At 37.8% G+C, this 19,409-nt stretch overlaps 1 protein-coding gene across 1 annotated transcript in view; it reads left to right on the top strand.

Moving 5' to 3' along the window:
- The window catches only part of GPM6A (glycoprotein M6A), a 121,413-nt gene that overhangs the window by 76,372 nt on the left and 25,632 nt on the right, over positions 1-19,409 (top strand). The window contains exons 2-3 of the mRNA XM_064710639.1: positions 3,060-3,252; positions 18,953-19,109. Of these exons, the coding sequence (XP_064566709.1) occupies positions 3,060-3,252; positions 18,953-19,109 (350 nt within the window). The remainder of the gene's footprint in view (positions 1-3,059; positions 3,253-18,952; positions 19,110-19,409) is intronic.

The raw sequence follows: 19,409 nt of genomic DNA on the forward strand, positions 1-19,409 counted from the left end.
TTATGAATGAAAAGACCTCAAGTTGGTGAAATATACCAATAAAAGCTTCCTTCAAAGGCTTATAAACATGAACAGTTTGAATGTGAGAGATGAATAGAAACACTTCACAAACTATAAATTTGTTTCAGTTATTTTACAAATTTTGAGGCGATGGAGGAAAAAAGCTGATTTATTTTTGGATTAAATTTGTCCTTGGATTGTACATTATTACATCTATCATTTATACTGTTTTTACTTCTTTTTGCTATTTTACTACACTTTTACATTTTTTCACTATAATAAACCTCAAGTAATATGGGTTATAACTGTGAGTTTTGATGACATCCAAATTTATGACATCTGAGTGTGTGCTCAACCCTCACTGGACCTAGAGAGTGAGGTGCAGCAGCTTCAGGAGATAATGCACAGCCTGCTATTCCCAGACAACAGTGTACACAACTTTCTCTTTTCCACTTCTTCTCAAAAGGGGAAAAAGAAATCCTTACAAAATCTCTCTTCCTCTTCCCTGCACCTGCTATTGCAATATCAAGAAACACTCCCTAAAGTCCATGTGTCCCTGAAAATACTTAGGTCTATGCTATTTTTCCATCTTTGACTTTACAAGCCCTCATACATCATTCCTGTTATTACCCTATCGTTATCTTTCCCCTTCTTTTTACTTTCTCATATAATGTCAAAGATGTACAGTGGTATTAGTTTTCTGAGGCTTTCCCTGCTGTTATTCTGTGCTGAAAATGGCAATGGACATTATGTGATAAACTCTGATGTCAGCTAACCATGTATTGTCCTGTAGTTCTTGTTCAATGAATTTATTTCAAATATATATTTCTTAGGATTTTTTCCTTTAAAACAAAGATTTTCCAGTGAATGATTATTTTTTTAGTATTTGTATAGTCTTTTAAACATTGAAGAATTAATCACAGTTGGATAATGTTAGAAAACAGGACCAAAGAGGTTTTAAGAGATTCCTGCAGATATCTGCATGCAGAATTAGCTACTCCAAAAGAATTTATAGATTTTTGCAGTCTGTTCTTAAGATCTTGCACTGATGAAAAGCCCAGAGTCCCTGGGTACAAAACCCCTGTAATTTGTCACTAAAGAAAGGCTCATCCACCCCTGAACATCCAAAGCCTTGTGCTGCTGAAGAGGGGAGCTGCCTGCTGCCAGTGCAGTGGAGTGGCGGGAATTGCAAGGACAAGCTGCTCAGGGACAGGGAGGGAGGGAGATGGAATGCTCTCACCTGAAAGCCTGGAAGGTGTTACACCCCTGGCAGTGTGTGGTGAATGCTCCAGGTGGGTGATTTGCACTGCAGGTTACTCAGCAAGACTTTGGCAGCAGTTTAAATGTGTGGATTTGCACATTTTAACTCTGGTATTTCATAGGTGGCTCTGATACACTAAGTTGGTGTTAAACAAAAGTAGTCTCAAGCTATAACTTTCTATCTCTTTTTCTACAACTAACATATATAGTTGGGTATTATTTTGTCTTTTGTGCATTTAGTATGGTCAATGTTTAATATGCTATATTTTTTCCCAGGAGCTATCCAGCCATTTGAATACTGCCTTCCATAATATTACTTTTTTTTACAAAATAACAAGTAGTTTCTATTTGGGTAAAACGTGTACATATATGAAAATGGCTTAAACTGTTCTCTTCAGGAAATCTTGTATATAAATTTATATACATATATAAATGATAAACATATACACATATGACTATTTAATATTTGCTCATTAAAAGAAGTAAATCAAAAGTAAATGTAGGTAAATGAAGGTTTTAACAGACAGAGGAAATTATTCCTTGCTTTATCTAGGCTAAAGTAAATAGAAGTATACCAAATTAAAAGACAAAATATGAAATTAAATAGAGAAGCTATATTTGAGAATTAGACATAATAAAAGTAGACATACTGTCTTTAAAGAATGGCTTTTTTCTTTTGATATATCTCTGGTACTGTAATTAGCACAGCATAAAGCCTTTGGAACAAGTTAAAATATATTGAATCATACCTGTTGAGCATCTTATATGTAATTTTAATTGGTCTTTGTGTGTATAAATATTTAAAATCTATATGCCTCACTTTGTTTTCTATCCAGGTCCTTTTTGCTATAAACTGGTAGTGCTTAGGAGAAAACACAGTTTCTGATTACTGAATCACTGCCTGTCTTCTCTCAACCAGTGGTTCCCACCTTCCCTGTCCCTGCAGAAGACAATTCCTCTTACGGAATGTAAGAGAGTTTATGGGATTGATGAGATTTGGAAGAGTCAGAGATGCTGCATTCATGAAACTAGGCAGGGTAGTGCCAGAAACTTGAGCACACTTACTGAAGAAATGTTTGGTTTTTCCTGTTGAACTGGGCATTGTTTCAGACACTGTGATGGCGGGACAAGAAGTTGGCCTTTTAGAACTCAAGAGCAATTACCTTCATTTAAGAAACATCACACAGAGTAAAATATATTGAGAGAAAATTCAACTAAATTTTTTTCTAATTCCGCGTTCTTTGATCGATGTCTTTATTTAAGCTTGTGAGTTATTTGAGTCATACACAAGGAATTGGTGTTGTGGGCAGGAGCAAGTCTGTTGTCAGAAGTGTATGTCCAAAAAAGTTCGAATAAACCTATGATGATGGAAGGTATTTAAATGTCATACAGCATAAAAATCAATTTTTTATTTTTTTAGTGGTTTTCCTGTTATTCAGAGTCCTCCTCAGTAATCTGATAGATGACCAGCAGGAACTGTGACTATAGATATAACCTAGGACTGAAATTGTAATTGTCTCTGAATGAAAACATGAAGCTTAACAAGGAACTGACTGTTTAACCTTTCATGTTAATCAGATGGCATGTCTACATTTAATAGGTCAAGTAGCAACTGAGAAAATTCAGAAGTTGGACTAACCTGTCACATGTTTTCTGACAGTCTGGGTTGTTATACTTGACCTAAACCCTCTTTGCCCTACAGTCTTTAATTTTCAAAAGTGTTTCTCATGAGAAAAACCTTCTTTTTGCCTTTTTGATATAATTTAGTAGCATATAACCTTTTTCTTTCTTTCTTGTAGGATGCTTCGAGTGTTGCATCAAATGCCTGGGGGGCATTCCCTACGCGTCTTTGATTGCCACCATCCTGCTCTATGCTGGAGTTGCACTGTTCTGTGGCTGTGGGCATGAAGCACTTTCAGGAACCGTCAACATCCTGCAAACCTACTTTGAGATGACAAGATCTGCAGGAGATGTTATTGATGCCTTCACCCTGTAAGTACTTTTTACTTGTTTCCTTTTAAAACTGCTGAAAAATTCCACAAGAGATATAAATTTGACTCAAGAATTTTTTTTTTTTGTGAAAATCGTAAAGAAAATTATTTGGATAAACTTAGCAGATGAAGTTTTGATCAAGTTAATATTTTTAGTATTTACAAGCAATTTGTAATGCTATTAAATATCCAACAGCTTTAACTAATTTATTACTAAAATTTATTTAGTATAATATCGATAAATCTATTCCATGCATCCTTGCATTTTAAAAACAAGCAAACAAGCAAGCAAGCAAACAAACAAACCCTGTGGCCACAAACTATAAATAGATAAAGCAGACTTGTGCAACAAGTATCAGTTCTGGGAATATACACAATAAAGAAGTAACCAAGGAGTTCTTCAAAACTCTGAGACTTGAAATGTCAAAATTCTGTTGCCTCTGTTTTTTTCTAGAATTAAGCTGTTTTGAAGGTTTCATGCCTTGCTATTCCTGTAAATCTATTTCTGGAAGACCTTTGTTTTGCTGAGCACCAAATTCTCTTTGTTAAATTTATTACCTTAAAAAAATAGCTTATTGCATGCTGAAATTAAATGAAATGTTTTCTTGTGTCTTTAAAATTTTCTCTTTAGGACATGATTTTCTTACATATTTGAAATTAAAATTCTTACCTAGCTGCTAATGGTTGTAACTAAAGCTGAAGAAACCTATCATTAAATTTGTAATTATTTTCTTTCATAAATATTTTTCGTAAAAGTGAAGTGATTTGACCATCAAAAACATTGGCCTTTTCTCATGGATGGTTCCACAACAAACATCTCAGGCTTTAGCAGTGATCAAAAAACTAAAATTCAAAGTGAAACAAAGAAAATATTTATGCCATTATATAAGTTCATCTTTAATTCATATCATAAATACTGTATAAAATATTGGTTCCTCAACACAAATAAAGGATGATTATAGAACAGGAGGTAAATGGTTAAAAATTGAGTATAGGCTAATTCTTCAGTCTAGAAAGGGGGTAACTAAGAACTGTTGCATGAGTGGTCTATAAATTCACAGTATTATGAACAAGACAGGCAAGATTGGATTGTCTTTCTATTCCAATACAGAAAGTTTGAGGTATCAGAGGGAAGCAGTAGGCACCAGATTCAGCAGGAGGAAGTTCTTAAATTTTTTCATAGCAAAACTGTAAACCTATTTGCATATTATGGATGCCAGAAGTTTTTATGGCTTCAAGGGAAGACTGGATAGTCGTGAAAAACAAATCCATTGATGGTTTCTAATACCCACAGACTTATCCATCTCAGGAATTCACAAAGGCTGGACTAGTGTTGGAGGTTATCCTGTTGACTTGCCTGCTCTTACTCTTTCCTTATATTCATTGTTTGATGTACAAAAATGAACAAGATATATGTGTATTTGATCTGACTGGGTGCCACCGTTTGTACAAGAGCTAGAAATGGAATCTGAAATTTCTTACCTTCTCTTGGGTTATGTTATCAACATCCTTTCCTAAGCTCCTCTGCAAATTTTAGGTGTACTCACTGTGGGATTAGTAGCCAGAAGGGAGCATGAACCAAATAAGTGTGTCAGTGCTACACCAAATAAAGATTTCTTCTTTGGATCAAGGAATTTTCATGTCCTTGTATAATAATATGTTGAGTTAAGGGGAAGATGTATCTTCTGCTTTGCCTTTTTGTATTGTCATTTAGAATGATGAGTCTGGCTTGACTTGTTGGCTAAGGTTCATTGTTATCCTGAATGAAAGATCAGTCATTTTATTAGGCTCTAACTTATTTTATTAGTCCCTTGGAAGCTATTAGAGCAGAACAGCCACAAATCAATGCTTTCTCTTCATAGCACGTTTTTCAGCTTCTCTCTGTCACATGCTAAAGTGAAAGTATCAGTCAGGGAATATAGTCCAAATGCATATAATTCACCATAAAAGATTAAGGACTTGTAATTTTTCCCCCTGCCATTTGTTTTTCTTAGCGATTAGCTTTTGGATCTGTTTGTTTCTTTGTTTACCTTAAGTGATATTAAACACAGTTCTTTCTTTGGTAGACCTATTGTAAAATGAAATTTGATTTTATTCAGTAGTGAAAGGTATATCTAAACTTATGTCTTAAAGGCAGGAGGAGCAAATATATTGATTAAAAGCAGATAAACAATTGCTTTGAACTGGGTAAACTGTGTGACTTACAAAGAAATTTGCACATGGTAATTTTCTACCTTTTTAATGAGATATTACACTGCTTTTAAAATAAATTTGCAGGGAGAATAAATCCTTGATATTTCATCACAAGTAGTGGTTAACTGTTGGCAGTACAAAAGCCCTATAGTAATCATACTTTTGAAAGACCAAAAACCAGAAAGAAGAATATGTAAGTAGAAATAAAGGCTGTAGTGCCTACATCCTTAAAACAATACATATTGAAATGGAAGTAAAACCTATTTTTTTATTTTTATGATTAAAAATTATAAGAACTTAAAAAAATCTAGCAGTGTGCCCTACTCAATTGTACTTTTGAAAGTTTATTTAACACATTTGGGCTCTTAGTGCTTGTAGTGCTGTGAAGTGTCTCAGGCCGGCCTGGAGTCTGTCCTTCTGTGATAAATGTGCCAGGCAGATGCTGCAGTGGAGTGAAGTGTGTTAGATTCTGCTTAATCATGCTTATGGATTCTGTCTATATTTTTATTAGTATGCTGGATTTTAAATGTCATCCAGCATAAAAAATCAATCCCAATCTGAGAGCTTTTTATGTGGGTGGCAAGAGATAAAGGCAGTTTTAACTTTTTGCATTGTGTTCTGAGTGCAAATAGCACAACTCACAAGCCACCCTGTATCTTTTATCTCTGTCAATGCAGCTACTGGCTATAATTTAGAAGAAGCAGACCCTTGTAGAGAAAGTAGGGCATGATGAGGGCATAAACTAAATCTGAAACACTCTCTAAATGCCTAAAATAAAAGCCAAAGTACCTAGATCTAACAATGCCGTTCAGAAACGCCCTTATCAAAGTCCCTGAGGGCATCAACAGCCCTGACTGTCCCTGCCTGGCCCCTCCTAGAGCCTCCCCTCACCCTTCCCATGGTCCAGGACCCATTTCAGTGAAGCCAGAGGGGTTCAGACCCTCACCTCAGACTCTCCTGGCCATGGGGTTGGGGCTGCTCTGGGCTGCCCACACTCCACACCATGCCTTGACACTTGGGGAAAGATTAATTAATGAAGAACTTGCAATAGGCAGCAAAGTTTGCTTAGAGAGTTCAGCCCTTAGGGATTCAGCCAAGAGCAACAGCTCTGTGGAGTAAAAGAGGTGATCTGAGGGCTGGTGCTGCAGACTGGTCCCTCATTCCAGCTCCCTGGATTGCTGTCTTGAATTCAAGGAGTCTATAACAGCTGCATATCGTATCTGCTGTGGAAATATTGACAAGTAGTAAATATTTGTAATTTAAAAGCTATAAGCAAGTTTTGTAGCTGCCTTTTAAATTCTATAAATGCCAGTCAGTTACATCAATTTTCTAAAATTTATGATTTTCTTTCCAAGTTACAACACAGAATGATCATGGTCAATAATTCCAAAGTTATGGAGGCAACCTAGAGAGATGATGGGTAGAGAGAGTGCTTTTTCACTTGCTTGTTTTTAGGGGCAAAATACAACCCAAAATTCAGCCCGTAATAAGATGCAAAATCCAAAAATTTCTACAAAAAGCCAACATTTTTTTTAAAAGGATTTTGTCTCAAAGCAGTGGATTAAAGTCTGATTTTAGTTCCTTCAGGGGAGAAAGGTAAAACAGTTACTCTAAAGACTTGAAAGGTAATATAAATCAAATGTGTTCAAATTCACGAGAACAAATGCTCTATAGACAGGTATTCCTTATGGAGAGAATGTGTCTGCAAAAATCAGACAGCTGAATCTTTCTTTAGACAGTAATTTTTAAATCCATAAACTTCTATGAATTGGATGGCTATAAAGACTTTTGGAATTATCAATGTGTGTCCTTTTCATTGAGACTAATCTGTAATTATATTGCTTTCTGAATGACTTCTGGGATGCTTCATTCCCTCCAGTTCCAGACTTTTTCACTATCAACTGTTTCACTGTTCTAATGGTAGCTGTTTCCCTCCACCCACTCCCCAACCAAGTGAAGGAGTGCTTGTTTAGGAATTTGCAGAAATCATAGGCCTTTTTTTGGGATGTAGATTCTTTCAGTGGCTGCAGAGAAGCTATTTTACTTCCTTGTGATCCAAAGGAAGCCTAAGAAAATACATATGATGCTTTAAATTATTCTGAAAACTGCTTTTATAATATTTAACTGCAAGAGGTGAATGGTTTATGTTGCTGACTTTGTCAGTTTATCAGCTCTGTAGGTTTCACTAAAACTGAGCCATCTGCTTGAGGTGAATGTGGTTTTCAGTCGTTCTCCTAATAACTTCATAAAATGTAGTGAACACTATCTGCAAAGCACCAGGTATAACTTGATTTTCGTACTTAATCACTGATTTTGAGGACATTACAAAGTCAGCAGAAAGAGACGTATGCTTATCAAGCATGTATCACATGAGCTGGATTTTATATTTTTCTGGTGTTTGGAACAAATTCCAAAAGAAGATTTTAGAAAATCAGCAGCACAAGGTATGTTTTGTGTATTTCCCAACAGCATCCTTTTCTCTTTAGTGCGCAAAGCCAGTTAGTGCCATCTGTCACATGTTTGTGATATATAGGCCACGGAACAAGGGAATCATGCTCCTAGAGTGGAAAATGAAGCAATCTCCCTGATAGTAGCGTTAAACCCATTTTCTTACTACTGTGAAAGCTAATTCATGTTGTTGTAAATTCACTTCCTTTAAAAGTGTGAAACCAAATAGTAAACGAAATGAAGTTGCAATCTGTAATTCTGTTGTCACTGTGTTCTCTACAGGAAGTTGCATAGACACTGTATTGATGCCACCTTCCTAGGTCTAAAAATTTCCTTCTTCTCAGGGTGTGAAACCTGTGTTTCAGCTACTGCTGTGGCCAAGTTTGATGCTTGATGGTGACTTTTCTGTTAGAGTATTGTCAGGGTTTATTAGATATTATTGCCTTGTAATATACATATGCATGTACAACTGTTTTCTTTTGAGTAAAACAAAGAAAAAAGGTGTAGAATCTTTTATATCTCCCCTCTTAGGGATAAAACCAATGTTTTGAGAGGTAGATAAATGTTATGATTTGCTCTCATTTTTTTTTTTTTTTTTGGTTGACTTTGCTGCTGTCACAAGTTAAATGCTGGTAGCACTAAAATATTGCTGTTTTCATCAATCTTTCTACACCTATACTAGTGGAATGCTGTGAAGTTGTTACAATACGTCCTGTAGTAAAGGACAGCTAATATTAAATTTGATATTTACAAACATTTGCATTAGACTGTGTGATAATTCTGTTTAAGGCATCAACTTAATACACAATAGCAGTAATCTGGTTTTCCCTATACATTTTTGATCTCTTACAAAAGCGTTCTTTAACTTTGAACATACATTATGTTTTAAATACTATTTGCTTTATGGAAAGCAAAACATATAAGGCTCTGTATCAAATAATTGCTTACATAGGCAGGCCTGTTTGGAATAGCATGTTTGGAAACACCAACAGAGATTGTGTAGAAGAATGTAGTTTTCTCTGCATGGAATATCCAACCTTGACCCACGTATCTTCTTTGGGAATTATAATTTGGCAGGAACCACCAGAGAGAGCACAATGTTATTGAAGATTCAGGTTATTTAAGGAGAACAGTTTTTATTTCATTGGAATAATTGAGTCACATATAAATAGCAGAACTGGACAAACACAGCATATTAAATATTAGATCCAGAACATAGAATTTTAGATCTGGTGTCATTGGCAGATGCATCAAATCCCACAAAAAAAATATTATAGCACCTGAGAACATGACCTTTACAAGATTATACAGCACTGAAAAGTCACATTTACCACCTACTCAGCTATATTATGTAGTCCAGTCTTTTTTATTCTGTTAAAGGCAATACCAACGAGAACTTATGTAAGTAAAATTTAGGATTAGGCAATTACTTGCAAAGACATAGTCCTCACTTTATGAAATTGAATACGGAAATTCACCCCATGAGAATACCAGTGGAATAATCTGGAAAATTCATAGGAGTGCATGTGAATACCAGCAGAGTGATCTTACATAAAGAATTTATTGGTCTTCTTCTGTGCAAATAGAGTCTCCTACTTTTCAGCAGACATCTGTATTATTTAGTACTGTGTTAAGTAGCTCTCCTTCCTGGTTGACTGGAATCTTAGATTAGCTATAATAACTTAATGTCTTGTGATTTTCCCTTTCTCAATAGGTGGTTCATCTCCACAGGAATATCTTTTTCTTTTTAAGCCGCCTTTATTTCTCTTTAGTCTTAGTTCACATTATAAACAGATAAAATGGAAAGCGTATCTTTATATGTAATATCCATATTGCTAAATATGCTTTATGCAGCATGTAAAACAAGCTCTCTGTTCCACAGGATATCTGAAAAGGGTAAATTCACTATTGTGATCCCAATCTAGACATACAGTAACAAGCTGTCAGTCTTACACTGTCAGTATGTACTTCGCATGTCTCCAAGTTTGTAGTTGTACTAATGTCTGGGTTTATCTTCTGTTGTTTGAGGGGCCTGGGAAGGCCTTGGGTGACCTTGGGGCACCCCACGTATCGAAAGACGAGAAGAGGCTTCAGTTCTTCTTTCTGGTTTTATGTTTATTAATTGTTTATCTAAAAGATGTTCTTTCAGCTCAACAGAGATCCGCACAGCAGTCAGCCATGGGCACACTGTGTCTGCCCTCCGGGCAGCCACGTATCTTTATACCCTTTGCTACGTGTACAATATTTATCATTTTTCCCCAATACCATCTATTCTTATAACTCGGTGTACTCTTAGTAATAACCAATAGAAAGGTGCCACCGTGGCCAAAGAAGATGGAGGAGAGGAGGAAGAAGGAGGAGGACAGGACACACCCCAATTCCTCCATCTTACTCCTCTAAACCCCCCTGTACATAAATCTTAAACCTTGTGTCTCACCCTCTAATTAGCTAATCCCTTCACCATTCACCCGGTGAAGCCCTCATCCTTGTCGTCTCCTGTGCAGGGTTAAAGTCCAGCTACCAGACACTTCTGGCAACATTCCAGGACTCCCGAGACCCCCAAGCTGGTCTCGGAGGCTCAGCATCTCAGGGCTGAGATTTTGAGATCCGACATCTCCCCCTTCTGTTTGCCCCAAGAAAACCTCTTTTACAATCCAATTCATGGCATCTGGGACGACATGGATGAGGACTAGGAGAATTATTACAACATAAAATCCTAAACTATTAAAACATAAAATCCTACCCTTAAAATTCTTCTCCAAATGGGAGAAATGTCAAAGAAATCTGCCCTTAAAATTCCTCTCCAAATGGGAGAAATGTCAAAGAAATCTGCCCTTAAAATTCCTCTCCAAATGGGAGAAGTGTCAAAGAAATCTACCAGCTGATCAATTTATGATCCTTTGTCAGTTTCCCCTGTAATAGGTAAATTTACTCTATTGCCTATTGCAATTCAAGACTTTAAGGAGAAAACCTCCTAGTCTTTCGTTCTTATACAGAAATATTCAAGACCCCAAAGAGAAAAACCCCCCAGAGTCTTTCGTTTCTCTTGTTTCTCTTCTGAGTTGTCCTTTGCAGTCTGAGTCCCGACTTTTGTCTGAGTATTCGTTTCTTCTTATATCTTGTTGAGGAAAATCGCTGGATAGTTGCAGACTAGTTACGAAATGATGTTGTAGCTCTGCTGAACCGATCTGGCATGTCGTGCACTCAGGGGTTACCTAGTTTTTGATTCAACTGACAATAGGGTTAGAAAACACACAAGCCTCCCCAGGAGGGGAGAGGCTTGGGACCCCGAGGGTTTTTACCAAAGGCACCAAGTCTGGAGAGGGCCCCTCCTCGCCTGAGACGTCACCGGGGGTCTGGCCCGCCCCCGCCCGCGCTCGGCGCATGCGTGCTTTCCGAGCTGCTCTGTGTCTCTCCGAGGTAATTTTTTTTCTCTCCCTTTTTCTTCCGCCTCTGAATTTTCCCCCCTCGGTCTGCCCCTGACTGTCTCCTCCTCCTCCGACGCTGTGTGTGTGTGTGGCCTTTCGTCAGCGTGTGTGGCCGCTCCCGCCGGCACCCGCGCCCGCCGCGACTCGCTCCGGGTTTTTTTTTGCGTCACAACCGCGCGCTCCCTGTGTCTCACCGCAGCTTTCTGGGATTGCGCAATTTCCCCCATGCCGCTGCATGGGTCAGACGCCCCGGCTTTGGTTTGTGGCTTCTCCCCCCCGGGTTTTTTGCGAGTTTTGCCCGCCGCGGGCGTTTCTGCTACCTTGCCGGCCCCCGGGGCCGCTGCACCCCCCGGCTCTGAGCTTAGCAAAGCCGTATCTGAACACGCGTCTTTTGTTTTTTCTTCAGCCGCGCTCCCCGCCTGCTCCGGGCATTTCCCCCTGGCTTCTTAAGGCCAGAGCTAATCTTTTCCTGGAGCCTTGCTCCCCCCTCTCTTTCAGAGAGTCCCCCCCCCGGACGTCTGGTGCGTCTCGGGGGTCTACCTTCCTGGCCTTTTAAGGCCAGAGCTAATTTTTTCCGGAGTCTTGCATTGCTCCCCCCTCTTTTGAGGGCCCCCCCCCGGACGTCTGGTGCGTCTCGGGGGTCTACTTTCCTGGCCTTTTAAGGCCAGAGCTAATTAATTTTTTGTATGTTTGTGTCACACCTTATAAGGTGGACAAAATTTCCCGTTGTTCCTGGGAAGGTGTGCCTCCCATGTTCTTATTTTCAGGCTTTCTTACCAAATCTGTCGTCCAGAGCAGTCTGGACGTCTCGGTCTGTCCAGCAGATTACGAGAGGTGGACCCAGGGCGCCTTCTGGTTCCAGTCCGGGCTGTTCTGCTACGATTGTCTTCGGCAGAAACTGAGAGGTGGAATTCTCAGTGACTGCTGGTTTTTTTTGCAGTCTCTGCTGGCTTTTTTTTTTTCTCTTCTTCTCTCTTTTTTTCTTCAGGGCTTTGAAGGTGGTGGTGCCCCCCTCCGAAAGGTTGTGGTGGTCAGAGCTCACCCAGTGGAAGCCAAATGTCCGGTTAATCTTCCCCGAAAGGTTTTGGTGGTTCGTGGTCCGTCCAGGGACGCCAAGTCTGGGTTTATCTCGGCTGTTTGAGGGGCCTGGAGAGCCCGGAGGTGGCCCGGAGTTGGCCTTGGGACAGCCCGGGTATGCAAGGACGAGAAGAGGCTTCAGTTCTTCTTTCTGGTTTTATGTTTATTAATTGCTTATCTAAAAGATGTTCTTCCAGCCAGCAGAGATCCGCACAGCAGTCAGCCATGGGCACACTGCGCCTGCCCTCTGGGCAGCCACGTATCTTTATACCCTTTGCTACGTGTACAATATTTATCATTTTTCCCCAATACCATCTATTGTTATAACTCGGTGTACTCTTAGTAATAACCAATAGAAAGGTGCCACCGTGGCCAAAGAAGATGGAGGAGAGGAGGAAGAAGGAGGAGGACAGGACACACCCCAATTCCTCCATCTTACTCCTCTAAACCCCCTGTACATAAATCTTAAACCTTGTGTCTCACCCTCTAATTAGCTAATCCCTTCACCATTCACCCAGTGAAGCCCTCATCCTTGTCGTCTCCTGTGCAGGGTTAAAGTCCAGCTACCAGACACTTCTGGCAACATTCCAGGACTCCCGAGACCCCCAAGCTGGTCTCGGAGGCTCAGCATCTCAGGGCTGAGATTTTGAGATCCGACACTAATGAAACACTCACAAATCCTGCCATATGATTTTGCAACATCTTTTACGCTTTCCTGCTACAGAAGATTGCCTGGAAATTCAGTATCCACAGTGTACAACAACCATCATGTAATTCCACCAGAAGTCAGCTCATTACTCTGCACCAGTTCCAGTGGGGCTTTTGCCTTCTTCAGACAAAGGAGGCTTCTGATCTCTTCTCTAATTAGCATCTCTACAAAGGTTTCTAAGAAAGTAGTTTTAGACAGAACAAAATTAGGTTACAAAATAACCTCAAACAATGTAGAGGAGAAGCCTTGTCCATCGGTCGTAGTAAAAATTCAGTGTTTTGGAGTCAAAGTTTTCATGTTACTAAAATTCTTATGCAGGATCTTCTATTTCAAGAAAGTTACAGGAATCACAGAACAGAGATGTGGTTTGCGCAGCTTTTGCTCTTCTTCCATTAGTTTGATGGCTTTTTAGATGTTCTGCAAGAAATCTGTACTCAACCATTCCATTCCTAGGAAGGAAGCAACAAACTTGTAGAGGATGATGATCTAGAGCTCTGTTCTGCATGGCTGTAGAGAGTTGTACGTCACAAATTAGAACCAGTGGGTACTTATGTCACATCAGTTTTGTTTCAGAGCAGAACAAGAAAATCTGGCCCTTGCAGAATATGAATGTAACTTGCATATTGTAGTAGGATGATGTCGTGATGTCGTCTTTATGTAATACTACAATCTGGCTTTAGTTTTGAGCAAATGTTTTCTATGATTACGCACAAAATTTCTTCCAGAAATGCCTAATCAAAGTCTCTGTTTTCTTTCTATTCTATATCCAATATTATTCAATATTTCTATTGTATTTTGATTCTACTTTAATAAAAAATAATTTTTGGTCTTTTTTGGTCTTATCCTTTCTTTACTGTTAATCCTTTCTCTTGTCATTTCCTGATGAACTTTAGCTGAGCATTCTGTACTTCAGTTTTATTTTCTTTCCACCTGAAATTTAGAAGTTAGACTTCTTATTAACCTAGTCTATAAAAACTCCTCATGGACTTCTGCTGAAATTTTTTTAGTATTTTCATTTTTTTCCTTTCACAGTGAGAATATTTCAGTGTCTTTTACCTCATTGGTCTTTTACTTAGGGGTTTTTGTCTTACTTTGCATGTAGTACAGGACTATTAATAAATTCTTCTTTCTCCCTATTTGTTTTCTTTCAGAAGTTTGTCTTTGCTTGTCTCCTCCTTTTCCTAACAATTTCTCTTTCTTCAAAGAAGAAGCTATCTTCTTCTTTGCTCAATCTGTCTAAGTGAATAGTATCATGAACTGACACCAAGAAATTGTTCCCAGCTGGTTCGCAGGAGAGCCTGAGCACATCTTTTCAAAAGTTCCAGGGGGCATGGTTTCTGCAGAGCCTAACCAGACCTTTTTGCTTGCAAACATCCCCTTATGTCTTGTCTGCCTTCTAAGAACACAATTGCAAAGCTATTTCTACATGCTCGAGACAGTGTAAGGGGGGAGGCTGCTATCTCAGTGTCTTAACACCCTCTTGGCATCACACCTTAGGGGACAAGAGAATCAGCATGGAGGCCAGCATTTCTGCTGGTTTACAGAGTAACAGAGGTTATTGTGTGTTCTAGATGTAAACATCAAGTATTCAAAATTCCCCCGTCATTGAAAGAGAGAACAAATTCAAATAATCCTCCAAAACAGGAGAAGCCCTTCTACCCCAATGGTGACATGTACAGGTATTTCTCATCCTTCTAAATCTTCTATGCAGACTAAAAAAAAAAAGGCAGTTTTTCATTAGATATTTTACTATGGTAATCTTATTAACATTTCAGTACTTTGATTGCTCTAGTATTTTATTTTTCTTATTATGTTTGGGGGTTTTTAGCTTGGAAATAGATGTAATTGCCTAAAAGTTCTTACATTTAGAGAGTATAGGTACAATTCACTGACAATCATGTTCTACTTAACACCTGCAATATATTAATATTGTTGTATATATTGGAGAAGTTATGTTATACATTCTGGAATAGAAACATGAGACAGAATTATAAATTCAGGAAAACTAGTCCCACACTAATATCTGGTATTCTGCTGGGTAGGCAAATGAAAACCTTTGGACTATTAGAATTTTATCACTTGTTTAGCCTGAAGTGCACACATAATTTTTTAGAATATAATGGTTTTCTGGGCAGCAAAATAATCGTGTTACAGGGCAAATTAGTGTGAATTTTAGCTGTTAATTACAACTAAATGTCTGTACTACATTCCCATATTAACAAAATTAAAAAAATTACATCCCTAGCAAGTATGTAGATTCTTGGAACTTAATATAGTTCCAAAACTATATTAAGACGCTTTTCACAAAAACCTGCTGAACATAGACAAGTTTGTTTAAAAATTATTTTATTTCTTGCTGATTTATTATAATTTTTAATAAGTAAATTTGCCAAAACACCATGAAAATAAACAGTAGGAAATCTGCAACATTTGTCTGACTCACTAAGAATATTTTCACTCACCTCTGACTTGTCTCTGCTGGGATTGTCTACTCGGTTTTCAGTTCCAACCTGTTCATTGAGAAGGTAGCACTGATGGCTTCCCTGAATAACTCCTGCCAGAAAAAAGAAAGTGTTTTCTCTAGAGATAATTTGAATATGCTTCTTGTTGGATAGAATCCAGATTCAGACTAATGAATTAGGCTAGTCTGGTTAATATGGAAGAATTAATCACCTGGCAGCAGAGAGAGAACTAAAAATTGAAGGATCAGTTTGATTTAAATTGCAATTTAAAAACAATAATATTTTTAACATTGCTGAACATGATGTTGTGAGGAAGGTCAGATCCAGAATCCACGGAGAATCTACCAGATTAAGACAAATATATGGCTTAGATTATTCTGTTTTTTGTTGGTTTTTTTGTTTTTTTTTTAATTTTTTACTAACTTCAAGATGCTTTTCACAATTATTTTAAGTTTAGGTAATCATTCAGCTTATTCTACTCAGCAGCCTAGGTCAGAGTAGTTTTAATAATAACGTATATTTTCCAATATAATTTTTTTTGGTAAAATGGTGTATATTTTTTCAATCCTGTCAGAAGAACAAAATTTTATCTTTATCGTTTTATCTCCTTCCTTTGCTCATTACCCACATCTCTCCTTCCATTTCAGCTTACACAAGTGTAACCCTTCTTGTTCTTTTTCTTTGTCCTTACCCATCCTGCCCATTGGCTCACGTTCATCTCCCCTTCTGCCATTCCCTTCTACCTCCCTGGTTGCTCTCATGCTCTGTCTGCAGCATTTGAGAATCTGCTGAGGCACAGATGGCAATTAATCTCCGTGAGTTCATCCACAAAGAATCACATTTTATTTTAAAGAAAGGCAATCTCCATTTTGTAAGGTCTATCTTTTACCTATTATAACTTAATGAGAAAGTAAAAGTTTATGTGAACTGTATTAAATGCTGCAGAATAACTTACTAGCAATGCTGTCTTCAAAACTATATATATATATGAAGTAGTTGTAATATATTTTCTTAAAATACAGCAGACACTGAATGTAGCTACACTGCAATACAATTCTCTCTGTCTTTTAAAGAGGTAGCTGAGTGATTGTCTCATCATTTTCATTTATCTTTTTACTTTTTGCTTTACAGGGGATCCTTTTCCCTTGGAATAAGCCTGGCTCTTTCATCCCATATAGTCTGATGAATAGAGATTTTATGACCTCTCTGTAACGAGTGGATGAGAAGGAAATAGATTTCTATATTTGGCTACTGTTGTGATATATATACTTTTTCCTTTTGTGAAAGGAAGGCTTAAGTGAAAGTTATTCCTGTAGATGCACATAAGGCTGAGGAAAAAGCAGAGATCTCTTAGCACACTTTTTGACACAAGCAGCTCAGTGGGAGACTCAGCACAGATGGTTTAAAGGGCTGTTGTAAGGACTGAAATAGTCTCTGGACTTCTCAAAAGTCCTAATCTCTTTAGGGCAATGAGAGCTTGTAACTGAGCACATTGAGGTCTGAGGGGAGCTGCTGCTGGCAGAACTCCCAGACTTCAACCACTGGTGAAGGTCACAATTGTTTAAAGTATATAATATAGGAGTTGGAAGAGTTTTTATGGAATAACCACAAAGTTGATATTTCTTTTGTAACCTTTGTTTAAAATCACTATTGACAAGATAGACTTAAATCACAGTTTTGTTGTTAAAAAAATTTTATAATGGCTGAATTACTATCAAATCAAGGAAATGAGATTTTTGCAATGTAATCAGAATTATATATATCAAAATAAATTTCATCTGCATCATCTCATACCATCAACAGTGTTAATTTTTTTCACCCTTTTGAATTGTTCAAGTGTCTATTCCATACAGAAATTGACTTATTCTAGTTTTCATTTGAGTATGAAACAAAAAGCAAAGTTAAAAAAAAAGCTGGAAGTGCTTTGGTATTAGAATGTTAGGGAAAAACATAGCCTGTCTCATTTCCTGAAACATTCATTTCCAGTACTTCTCCCATCCCCAGTTATGTCAGAAGTTTAACTGCATTTTGATTGCATTTTAATGTAGACCTGAACCTGACTTTGAATCTTTTGAAAACCATTCATACTCAAAGATATTTTAACAGGTTTTTGAGCTTTTTTTATTGTATTATACATGTAAAATGTGTATTATGAGTTGTCTTTTTGAGTGATGATGGAAAGTGTGCTTCTAAGGAATTGTTATCATTAAATATTTCCTTTCATAACAATAAAAATATTAATCATTGTCTTGAGAAAACATCCAGTGTGGGTAATGGCATGTCAAAATTCATCTGGCAGATCCTAATGTCTTTCTCTCTTAGGAGGTGTTACTACCTTGACCTGGAGAATATGATTGGAATTTTGTAGCATCTTAAATCTGAATATAGCAATTTTATAAGGAGTTGCACAGCTCCTTCCCTGTCACATCAACAAACTGAAAATTTACTGTGGTTAGTTTTTTTAGAGAAGTTCAAGTAGAAAACTTTGAAACCTGCTCATCTAAGGCTATGGCTGGTAGGAATGTTTACAAGTTTAGACAAAAGAGCAGAGCAGTGCTATTACAAAAAATCTTGTCCCAAATGCTGGTCATGAGAGCACATTTAGGAGGCACAGTCCCCTTGAGCCAAGGTTGAACTTACAGGCAGCACTGGGCAGAACACCTGCACAACCCAGGTAATCTTCTCTGTAGTGAATTGAGCCTTCTAGGACACTGCAAGCCATCCCTCCACTGCTCCAGCTGTGTGCCTTTTATATTTTAAAGCCTCATTATAGAAGAATTCCAGATGATCTGACCTCGTTACTTCTGGAATAATATGTTTCTGGTTTGAAGTAAGGGATCTCTCTTGATGACTTTGTTATTCTGTCTCAAACACTTTGTCCACTGGAGAATAAGTGGGAGAATAACAATGAGAAGGTAGCACAGACTGACATTGCAGACTTGTATGTACAGAAAGTTTTATTGAAGAGTGTAACTAAATGTCTTCTATAACCTAAGTGCTGGATAGAATGTATGACTTAGGAGATGTGTCAGGTTTTTTTTTTTTCCTTTTCTTTTTTTTCTTTTCCACTTCATTTAGAGGCAAAAAAAACTGGAAAGTAACTGACTTTTAAATCGATGTGATAATTTTTGCTGTCTTACCTAAACAGATCCATTTTTTACATTTAATTAGATTCAATGGCCCAGTGTTTCTTATATCAACATTATTTTATTTCAAATTTCATTCCTGTCCTCAGCTTCACCTGTCATTATGGCACATCAGCACTTAGACTTCCAGTCAGTCATTCCAGTTTGAGGCTCAGGGGGTCTGATTATCTCACCCTGAAATTTCAGAGTCAGCTTTAAATATTTATGCAGATAATTAATTTTTGCTGTTCCCACACAGGATTGACATCTTCAAGTACGTGATATATGGTGTAGCAGCTGCATTCTTTGTATATGGCATTCTGCTGATGGTGGAGGGATTCTTTACAACTGGTGCCATCAAGGATCTCTATGGAGATTTCAAAATCACCACTTGTGGCAGATGTGTGAGTGCCTGGGTAAGTGGCTAAGAAAGCTTTTGTGACAAATTCAATATGCTCTGTATATATTTTTAGTGCCTTGTGATGTTTATTTTTTTGGTTTTGTTTTTTTTAATATTTTGTGATACCTCAGTTCGGTGTTTAAATGGAGAACAGAGTGTTATAAATATTCTCTGTACTGGTTAAATGCTAAGTAATTCTTGCTACTGAGGAGCAATGAATTTTACCATCTGAGTGAGAAAGCTTGTTACCTCAGCAACATAAGCTGTACTGTGCAGGACTAAAACTGTAAGGTCTCCAGCTCTACTGGGAATGAAA

Source organism: Zonotrichia leucophrys, chromosome 4, assembly GCF_028769735.1.
Source record: "Zonotrichia leucophrys gambelii isolate GWCS_2022_RI chromosome 4, RI_Zleu_2.0, whole genome shotgun sequence".
NCBI classification, from domain to species: Eukaryota; Metazoa; Chordata; class Aves; order Passeriformes; family Passerellidae; genus Zonotrichia; species Zonotrichia leucophrys.